The 11,623-nt window shown below is 36.9% G+C and overlaps 1 protein-coding gene across 1 annotated transcript; it reads left to right on the forward strand.

The window, feature by feature from the left end:
• On the forward strand, positions 5,910-9,494 carry LOC109846872. The gene is made up of 4 exons (XM_020416110.1): positions 5,910-6,480; positions 6,562-6,720; positions 7,177-7,290; positions 7,375-9,494. The coding sequence occupies exons 1-4, from the start codon at positions 5,910-5,912 to the stop codon at positions 9,492-9,494; spliced, it is 2,964 nt and encodes a 987-aa protein (XP_020271699.1).

Below are 11,623 nucleotides of genomic sequence, written 5' to 3' on the forward strand. Positions count from 1 at the left end.
TACCCTAAACCCCTTTGTTTAAAAACTTGTTTAATAACTCTTCTTCATTACCTGAAAAGAGATCAGCAATGGGCTATTATTATACCCTCTAAAAAACTCAGCCAAAAAAAAAAAAACCCACAAGCACAAAGTGACATACAAAGCCCACCCAGAAAGTCTCTCAGAAAAGTAGCCGTGTCCAACGCGATCATTATTGAGTTCCCGGTCGACCGAAAATTCGGGTCGGTCGACCGATGAGAAGCAAAAACACGAGTCGAAAGACATTCATGGCCACGTTCGAGTCGCGATCCGGCAGCTAGCGGTCGACCGCACTGAGCTTTTTCTGTCGACCGGACCGACGTCGAGCCGCACAGACTCTCTGCTCCAGTAACATATGAACTCAGGTTCGGACACCGGTTCGCGACCGAATACTGATATCTTCTAAAAAACAGTTTTGAAAGTTGTTACATTCTGATTTGAAACACTGTTTTAAAAATATTCAAATAAATTCCAAAAAACTGTTAAAAATTTGGGCGAATGAGTGCTAGACATGATAATAAAACATGCATCAATGACTGGCTTTCGAAAAAGGACTTCCCGAAATGAAAAATGATCATCATTTAGCAAAATTAGTCAAAACCACGAAAATGTAAACATCTGTTAATTCTTACCATCTTTGTAAACCAACTCTTCACAAACGTTACAAATAGATATATAGACTTAGTAAAACATGTATGAGCTGATATTAAGTCTATAAACAATAAAACCAATATTTTCACAACAAATAGATGATCTGCTAATGTTTTCAAAACACCACATAGAAAATAGAAATTATATAATTTCATATTATAATATACCTCAATCACATGCTATGCTATATATTATAACTATGATTATATATGCATAGAACCAAACTTTAATATATATATATTATTTATATCATATATATATATATATATATATATATATTTGAAAGAAAGAAATTTCATTAATATCATAACACTAGTACATATTTAAAAATTGGCCTAGGATAACACTTAAAACAATCTTAAGAAACTAGATAGAGAGGGAGAGCCCTGACTGTCACCCTCGCAACTTAAAGAAACTAAAGAAGAATTCCAGTATTACCAAAACCCACACAACGTGATCAAAATAGTACGCCCCTTACATAAACTAACTCAAAAACACTAAAGAGATCACTTTGTCGGCTAAAAAACTCAACTAATTGCCTATCCAGGCTCCAATTTGCTAGAACCTCCTCATTCCCGCCTTCCATTACAGGTACAAGCCAAGAACATTAATATCCTTCATAAATGTCTCCTAAACACCCATAACCTTATGCCATCCTCTGATGGAAACAGATCGCGATTCTTTCTTGCCAAGATTATGCCACTACGAGTAGCACTTAAAACCAATCTTCGCATTTCGTAATTTTCTTATCCCTCACCTTGAATTTCTGTTGAATGTGCAGCGTTCAGATGCTGAGGTCTTGGATAACCGTTAGCGATCTAAACCGCCAATTATTAGTTTACAGAGCTTCCAAAATAAAGCTTCTGACACGCGCATTCGAAAGAAAAGATGGTCTCTAGATTCCTTCTCTCACCAGAGGCCATAAGAACACAATCTTCCACTGAGTGATACCAAAATTTGAAAGCCCTGTCTCTAGCTAGCCATTCTATTGTATATAGCATTTAACTCAAACAAGCAGCCATTTTCGGTTTGCTGAAGCTGGAATCCCAAATCACATTGTAAAGATCACCCCCCTAAACTATTGAAATGTAGTCCTAAGCTGATCCCAAGCCCGAAGCCAAAGGAGAACTTCTACCACTAACCTTCAGAAGCCCAAACCCACTTATCACTATGTTCAGAAATTTGATTTTCAGCTATTGCACTTCACCAGAGGCAATAAGACAAATGTAAAGTTATATCCATTGAGAATTTTGAATGCATGTGAGAAACCTGTCCAATTCTCATCTGCTATGACGCTGAGATAGGATGTTGTATAACTCAATAATTCTGATTCTTCATGAATCCATGAGTCAAACCAGAGCTGAAGTAATTCCCCATTTCCCAATGAGATTCCGTATGCCAATCAAGGCTTTTGATTTTGAGACCTGAAACGATACCTTCCAATGCCAGGTCCATTAAGTTAGTCAAGAAGAATTCCAGAACTTAACCATCCGTTGATATATCTTAAATTCATCCAATTAGTCCACAAGAGATATTAACAGAAGAGGCCCAAATCAACTTTTAAACCTGCCAGCTTCACAGATATGCATCTATTGTTCTGAGTCAAATCCTCCTTTCCTGTCTTGGTCTACAGACATTTCTCCATTTAAGGCCATGCCCATTCTTACCCTTCCAAAGAAAATTGCAAACTCAGCTCCAAACTGTGAAACAGAGCTAGGAAAGAAAATAAGCACACTACCAATAAATATACCTACTAGACAGAACCTGCTACATGAAGCTCAAGCCTCCCCGCAAATGCATAAGGACGTGAGTCATCCAACCATCGATCTTATTCCAACTTTATCAATCGTGAGGGAGATAAAATCCTTTAGCTTCTAGGATAATTATTGATAGAGGTAATCCCAAATATCATAGTCGTAGATTCCTCTACGATATTCCCACAATACGACCTTAGATCACTTTGTATTAACAACAACCCTTGCTTAATATATCCTGCTTTTGCTTCGCTGGATACTCAAACCATATGAAGAACCAGAAATCTCCCAGTGATGTTGTGACGTACCTTCGAAAGATGTCTAGTTGCTCCTCTACAGCAAAACCAGCATATCATCAGGCAAACAAAGATGGGACGTATCTTGCCCAATCTTGTTCTTCTTAATACTTGCAATGTCTCCCCTGAGATGTAGCCCAACTCACATCCCAATAGACCAGAATTCCCAATCACCAATACAAATAATAAGGAGATAGAGGCTCTCCCTGCTAATGCCCCCATATTAACCCTTAAAAAACCGATTAGGGACATCATTTAAAAGAACAAGTCAAGTAGCAGTGAACAGGCCAACTCCCTAATCTCAATTGATCCATGTTGACCTGATAAACCATACAGGCATAACTATATATACAAACTCTCTGTTAATGCTAGCAAAAGCTGATGCATCATCAACTTTTATACCAAAGCTCTTTCCCATGATTCTAGCAGAAAATCCCTTAGCAATTGCGATGGCCCAACAACGAACATTCACCTATATGTCTCCCTTGCCCAAAAAGCCATGTTGATGTTTATATCACATTCACCCACCACCATTTAAGACCGATTACTCAAGAATTTAGACTACTAATCTTGTTATATGACCATCTGCAACAAGATATTGCGTCTAGTGAATCATTTACTGGAAGAACTTCCTGTGATTTTGGGCACTCAGGTGAGAAAAGTGTGATCTGAATCTCGTTTAAGGTACCTGATGAGAAAAAATATCTCACCTGCCCTGAACCACATCAACGTCTTGATTAAGCCTCTCCCAGTTTGTTGATAAAAATAGGCATTAAAACCATCGAGCGCTCCTCGTGGCCTTATCCTGGATTCATCTTGGAAAAAGACGCATCCGTTAATCTCGCTTTTACTCTTATCATCCTGCATATACCATTTTGTTGCCTTCATGCAAGTTAGACACTCTCTTAACCGTAATTTAGGTAAAATATCCTCCAATTATGATTTTGATGTAAGAACCTTTCATAAAATTCGGAGTCCTAATGACTTTAGTGTCAATTGAAAGATAGTAGATCCATCTTTGTCAATCAATGTCGCTATGCTATTCATAAGATATTCTTTGTTATAGCATGTATAAAAAAAACTTCCAGATTCTATCCCCTCTGCTGCCAGCCCATGATTGTCGACTCTTATGCCCATCTCATCCTCCTCTGGCTTAAGCCATCCATCAACCTCGAAACATAAAGCTAATCCCATAGATTGCTAATCTCTCACATTATCCATTTTCTTTATTAGCTCCATCTGCGATTGCTCCAAACTGTTTGAAATTTTACTGAGTTTCCTTTGTTTGAATGCCTGACTTTTTTGACCACATTTTTAGCAGCCAGATTTTAATTCCTAGTTTCAAAACCAAACTTAACATTGTACCAGTACCTGCTTTTGAAATATTCCAGAACTGATGACCACATCTTCAACCTTGACATTGGAGTCCCAGAATTCATGTAGAGGAGAGAAGAGATCATCTCAATTCCAGTAATGCGGAAGATGAGCTAGATTGGATTAATGTTGTGCAGCGTAAAAGAAGGTATCGAAAACCCTTCCCAAAACCAATTGATTCAAAATCAAATACTCATACTCGTTCTCAAAATGATTCATATAAGGAGGTTGGAAGGCATCATCCTGCATATTTAAGGGGTAAGGTTCACCAAACTCAGAATCTTTCTGACTCCTGGAAATTTAAATATGTTGGTACTTCATCATGGAAAGACATTTGTACCATGGGTCGTGAGATAAATCAAATTTGCTCTTTAGAATACTTTCCTCCATCAATTGACAGCAATGGTTTTCGTTATGCTTCTATACCTAGATCTGAGATTCTCCTTAATGTGGAAAAGTGGAATAACACTTTAGTTGGCTATGTTCTCAGAGATAAACCATTCTATTCACACCTGAAAGGTTGTGTTGGTCGTCTTTGGAAACTTTCTTGCTCACTTGATATTTATTCTAGAGAGAATGGTTTTTTCTTTTTCAAATTTGGTTCAAATGAAGAATTAAACAAGGTTTTAAATGGTGGCCCTTGGTTGTTTGATGGCAGACTTATTATTCTGAAAAAATGGACTGAGAATATTGGATTAGAGAGAGAGCTTCTTAACTCAGTTCCAGTTTGGATAAGATTTCCATCGCTGCACCTTAAACTATGGTCTAATAATATTATTGGGCGTATTGCTAGTCTTGTGGGTACTCCTCTTTATATTGATCAAGCTACGGCAACTGGTGAGAGACTAGCCTATGCTAGATGTTTTGTGGAGATTTCCTCTAATATGAAGCTTCCAAATTCTGTAAGGTTGGACCTAGGAAATGGAGAATGGCTGGAAACTACTGTTGAGTATGAATGGGTTCCTCCTAAATGTAGTAAATGCTTAAATTTTGGACATGTTGATTATCAATGTTCTGTAGAACTTGTTGAGAAATGGATCCCTAAAGAGACTGTTAATAGGGCTGAAAAGAGAAAGAATGATGGAATCCCTTTTACAGTATTATCGAAGACAGACATGAACGACAATCAGCAAAATAGTAAACCAAATATTATTCCTACCAATTCAGGAAAATCTACTAATTCTGGGTCAGGTTCTGATAACCCAACTGTTATTGATATTGATATTCCTTCGGTATTAGTTCCATGCTGTTCTGATAATGTGAATACAGATAGTAGAGTTCAGGCTGATTTAAACTCTGTATCTTCTATAGAATCTGATTCTCTCTGTACTAATGTCATTTCAGGAAAATATATTATTAATGCAGAGGATGTTTTGTCTGAAGAAAAATTTTCAAAGGAAAATAAGGAGGTTGATGATAAAGAGGAGCTATCAAACAATGAAGATGTAACTGCTGAGGAGTCGTTTCATTCTGGAGCCAGTAAAATTGATGTCCATTCTGGAGATGCAAACTTATTACAGCATTATGACTACATAGATACAGATTTGAATTCTGGGGGTAATACTCATACCAAATCTTTCAATTCAGGTATTCAAGATCAAACCAAGGAAAACACAGCGGTTAATGAATCTGTGCAATCTGATGGGGAAAATGGGAATGGAACAGGTATTGATTTTCCTATTGCTGTTGACAACCCTGATTGGATAACAAGTAAAAATCAGCTGTTGATGAAGAAGAAATATAATCAGGTGAAGATAAATAGAGATTCTTCTTTAGGCCCTAAGAGAGTTACAAGGGCATCTTCAAATACTACCTCATGACAATGCTATTCTGGAATGTAAGGGGCATGAATAATTTGAGTAGGAGAAAGGATATTAAAAGACATATTAAATCATTGAATCCTAGTGTTGTGGGTTTATTAGAGACCAAAGTAAAATCTGAAAAGTCTTACAGGGTGTCCAAATGTATCCCTCCTCACTGGTCATACTGTAATAATTATACTGCTTCTAGTAGAGGAAGAATTTGGGTAGCTTGGGATGCAGAGGTCTGGAATGGTACTGTTTTATCTGTCACTTTACAGCAGATAACAATAATTCTACAAAATAATGGGGGTCTCAATCTAATGTTGAGTGTCATTTATGGAGAAAATTCAGAATCATTAAGATCTACTTTATGGGATGATATTACTGATATTCATGCTCAAATTAACAAAATGCCGTGGCTTTTAGTGGGGGATTTCAATGTTTGTAGATACACATCAGAGAAAATTGGAGGAAGGAAGCTTACTGCAAGGAATCTGAAAGATTTCAATGATTGTATACAGAATTGTAGACTGTCTGATATCAAAAGCTCTGGTTCATGTTGGACATGGCATAATAAGCAACAAGGTAGATTCAGAATATATGGCAAGTTGGATAGGGCTCTGAGCAACTCTTTTTTGATTGATAAATTTCCTCAAATGTTTATAGAATATAAATGCACATCTTCTAGTGATCACACCCCAGCTCTTGTCCATTTTATGCCCAGCACTACTTCAGGGCCAAAGCCATTCAGATTTTTTAACTTCTGGACTCAATGTCAAGGTTATGAAGATGTGGTCAATAGTGTCTGGAATATTTCAAAAGCAGGTACTCCAATGTTCAAGTTGGTTTCTAAACTAAAGGAATTAAAATCTGCTCTAAAAAATTGGTCAAAACAGTCAGGCATTTCAACAAAGGAAAATATTATAAAATTATCAAAACAGTTGGAGCACATCCAGAATTAGCTAAATAAAGACATGGATAATGAGAGATTACAATCTACTGAATTAGCTTTATGTTTCGAGCTTGATGGATGGCTAAGCAAGGAGGAGGATGAGATGAGGCAAAAGAGTCGACAATCATGGCTGCAGCAAGGGGATAGAAATACTAAGTTTTTTTATAATGCTATAAAACAAAGAATATCTATGAATAGCATACGACATCTGATTGACAAAGATGGCTCTACTATCTCTTCTATTGACCAAATTAAAGTCATGGCTCCAAAATTTTATGAAGGGTTATTCAATCAAAAATCATATTGGAATATTTTCCCTAAATTGACAGTTAAGAGAGTTCTAACTGATGAAGCAAAACAATGGTTATGCAAGGATATAAGTTACAAGGAGATTAAGGATGCTCTTTTCCAGATGAATCCAGATAAGGCACCAGGACCTGATGGTTTTAACGCCTATTTTTATCAACAAAACTAGAGCTTAATCAAGACTGATGTGGTTCCAGCAGTGAGATCATTTTTCTCATCAGGTAAACTCCTTAAACAGATCAATCATACTTTCCTCACCCTAGTGCCGAAATCACAAGAAGCATCTTCCATAAATGATTATAGACCAATATCTTGTTGCAATGTCATATACAAGATTATATCTAAAATTTTGAGTAATCGTCTTAAATTGGTGGTGGGTGAATTGATATCACAAAATCAACATGCTTTTTTGCAAGGGAGACATATAGGTGAATGTTCGTTGTTGGCTCATGAATTGCTAAGGGATTTCTCTAAGAATCATGGGAAAAGAGCTTGTTTAAAAATTGATTTGCATAAAGCTTTTGATAGCATTAACAGAGAGTTTGTATACTATATTATGCACTGTATGGGTTTTCCAGTCAAATGGATCAATTGGATTAGGGAGTGCCTGTCAACTGCTACTTTCTCTGTTCTTTTAAATGGTTCCCCTAATGGTTTTTTTAAGAGTAATAGGGGCATTAGGCAGGGAGACCCTCTATCTCCTTATATATTTGTATTGGTGATGGAATTCTGGTCTATTGGGATGGAGTTGGCTACAATCTCAGGGGAAATTCAAAATATTAAGAAGAACAAGAATCTGCAAGTCTCCCATCTCTTGTTTGCTGATGATATGCTGGTTTTCTGTAGAGCAAATAGGAAATCTTTCGAAGGTATAAACAATCTGCTAGATTCTCTGGTTCTTCATACTGGTTTGAGTATCAACCGAAGCAAAAGCAGGATATATTACATCAAGGGTTGTGTTAATACAAATGATCTAAGCTCTATTGTGGGAATATCTAGAGGAACTCTGCCTATGAAATACTTGGGATTACCTCTATCAATAAATTATCCTAAAGCTAAGGATTTTATCTCCCTAATTGATAAAGTTAGGAATAAGATCGAGGGTTGGATGACTCACTCCTTATCATTTGCGGGGAGGCTTGAGCTCATTAAAGCAGTTCTGTATAGTACCATATCTTATTGGTACTCTGCTTATTTCTTTCCTAGCTCTGTTATACACAGTTTGGAAGCTACTTTTGCAAATTTTCTTTGGAAGGGTAAGATGCATGCAATTAAATGGAAAAATGTCTGTAGACCAAAACAGGAAGGAGGATTTGGACTCAGAACACTAGATGATCTCTGTCAAGCTGCAGGTTTAAAGTTGATTTGGCGCCTCCTTACTGTTAATTCTCTTTGGACTAATTGGATGAATTTAAGATATATCAAGGATGTTAATTTCTGGAATTCTTCTTCTAACTTAATGGACTCTGGCACTTGGAAGTATCTTTCAGGTCTCAAATTCAAAGCCTTGAATTGCATACGGAAATCTATTGGAAATGGGGAATCTACTTCACTCTGGTTTGATCCATGGATTCATGAAGGCAGAATTATTGAGTTAATACAACATCCTACTCCTCAGCTCACTAGCACTGAGAATTGGACAGTTTCTCACATCATTCAAAATTCTCAATGGAATATAACTTTACCTTGTCTTATGCCTCTGGTGAATGCAATAGCTGAAATCAAAATTTCTGAACAAAGTGATCAATGGGTTTGGCTTCCTGAAGTTAGTGGTAAGTTCTCCTTTGCTTCGGCTTGGGATCAAGTTAGGACTCATTTCAATAGTTTTGATCTTTACAATGTGATTTGGTTCCCTTCAGCAAACCCAAAAATGGCCTGCTGTTTGATTAAATGTATATACAATAGAATGGCTACTAGAGACAGGCTTTCAAAATTTGGTATCACCTCAGTGGAAGATTGTGTTCTTTGCTCTGGTGAGAAGGAATCTAGAGACCATCTTTTCTTTCAATGCCCGTTCACAGCTTTTATTTGGAAGCTCTGTAAACTAAAATTGCGGTTGGATCCTACGGTTATCCAAGACCTCACATCTGAAGCGCTGCACATTCAACAGAAATTCAAGGTGAGGGATAGAACATTCAAACTGGCAAGATTGGTTTTAAGTGCTACTGTGTGGCATATCTGGCAAGAAAGAAATCGTCGGATCTTTCACAATCAGAGGATGCATAAGGTTATGGTGTTTAGGAGACTTTATGAGGATATTAATGTTCTGCTTCGTACCTGTAACTGGAAGGCGGGAAATGAGGAGGTTCTAGCAAATTGGAGCCTGGATACAATTAGTTGAGTTAGCAGTGATCTCTTTTAGTGTTTTGAGTTATTTATGTAAGGGGAAGTACTATTTTCTCACTGTTTTGGTTTTGGGTAATACTGAATTTTCTTTAGTTTCTTTAGTTGAGGGTGACGGCCAGGGTCCTCTCCCCTCTCTAATAGTTATATATATACATACATGTGTTTTGAGTTTTTATGATTATATATATGAAATTATATATTTCATATTTTCTATTGTGTTTTTGAAAACATTGCATAGAATATGCTATTTTGTGAAAATATTGTTTTATTAGTTTATAGACTTCAATATCAGTTCATACATGTTTTACTAAGTCTATAATATCATTTTGTAAAGTTTCAAGAGTTGGTTTAGCCAAAATGTCAAAATTCACATGTTTACATTTTCGTGTTTTGGACTATTTTGCTAAATGATGATATTTTTCATTTGGGAAGTCCTTTTTCGAAACCAGTCATTGTAGCATGTTTATTATCATGTCTACAATCATTCCCCAAAGTTTTATTCGAAACCAGTCATTGTATCATGTTTATTATCATGTCTACAATCATTCCCCAAAGTTTTACATTTTTTGGAATTTATTTGATATTTTTAAACAGTGTTTCAAAATCAGATGTACAGCTTTCAAAACTGTTTTTCAGAAGTATCAGTATTCGGTCGCCGCACCGGTCGACCGAACCTGAGGTCAAAAGTTCACTGGGCAACCGAAAAACTCCATCGGTCGACCGCACCGGTCGACCGACGATGGTCCAGAATGTTTTCCTCGTGTTTTTGCTCTCATCGGTCGACCGACGGAATTTTCGGTCGACCGACAATAGATCCGTTGGGCACAACGGCTACTTTTCTGAGGAGCTTTCTGGGGGCTTTGTTGTCCTTTGGCTTGGGGTTTTTTTTTTGGCTGAGTTTTTAGAGGGTATAAATACCCAATTGCTGATCTCTTTTCAGGTAATGAAGAAGAGTTTTAAACAAAGTTTTTAAACAAGGGTTTAGGGTTTTATTGTTTTGTGTATAAAGAAATTGGGTCTCTGTTACAAAGGAGGAAGTTCTCACTGCAGATTGAGGGATTCATTCTCAATCCTCTTCATCCCTCTTCTTTGTGTTTATAGAGAAGTTTTCTAACTCTTTTCTCTAGCATTTCATTATGGATTTTCATATTCTTATTATTGCCTAGTTTGCTATTGAGTTAGATTTATTTACTCATTGTTACAGAACACCCACATTGAGCTTATTGTATCTTTCATACATAGTATAGTTGGGTGGTGAGAGATTGTAACCTAGTGTTGTGCTTTCAATTGTGTTCTCATCCATAATTGAGAACAAGTCAATTATTGTATAGAGCTTATTGAGATTCACTTTGTAATACACTTGTACACCAGTAAGGAGTGGTGTGTGTGAGAGTCGGGGATCGTCCCAAGAGGAGTGGCGTCGGTTGACGTGCTAGGGAGAGTTTGTAACCGAGCACTTGAGGGAGACACGGCTAGGTCTAACACTTAGTGGGTGTAGAGTGTGATTGCAAGAGTGTGTGTTGTAGAGTTTTGGGTTAGCAGCTAGAAACCCGAGGGTGTGTAGAAGAAGTGCCGGCTTCCAAACCGATTGTGTAGTGGATTTCCCCCGGGAGTGGGGAGCGGAGACGTAGGATGGAAGTCCGAACTCCGTGATCATATCGTGTGTTTGAGTTTGTCATTGGGCGTTCTTTTACATTCATGCCTATTGTTGATATCGCCTTTGTCATTTGCTCTAGTTCATATTGATCCGCTATCTTGTGTTTATCTTGTTTAGATTATTTACCCTTGTATTATTTATATATCCTTGCATATATCTTTATCATCATATAGGATATATCTCATTGTTCATATTGCTTATCCTAGCTTATATTCTTGTTGTATTTCATACTTGCTGGATAACTTATTAATTAGTTTTAATTAGGCATTTAATCGGATTAGATTAGCAATAAGACCCTAAATCACCCCCCTCTAGGGTCTAACAATCTGTATCAGAGCTTGGTGCTCTTTGATTTAAGGTCTAATCGCCTTGAGTTAAAGATCCAAGTTATTTTTTATGCTAATCTTTGTTTTGATTGGCAATTTGTATCTTGCTTGCATATTTTTACAATTATTGGATATATGATG

The sequence above is a fragment of the Asparagus officinalis genome, chromosome 7, assembly GCF_001876935.1.
Source record: "Asparagus officinalis chromosome 7, Aspof.V1, whole genome shotgun sequence".
NCBI lineage: Eukaryota > Viridiplantae > Streptophyta > Magnoliopsida > Asparagales > Asparagaceae > Asparagus > Asparagus officinalis.

Coding starts and splice junctions, on each gene's coding strand:
- LOC109846872 (XM_020416110.1), top strand. CDS start 5,910: ATGACAATGCTATTCTGGAATGTAAGGGGCATGAATAATTTGAGTAGG. Junction 6,481..6,561: donor ATGGCATAATAAGCAACAAG/GTAGATTCAGAA, acceptor AAATGTTTATAG/AATATAAATGCACATCTTCT. Junction 6,721..7,176: donor CTGGAATATTTCAAAAGCAG/GTACTCCAATGT, acceptor CTAAATTGACAG/TTAAGAGAGTTCTAACTGAT.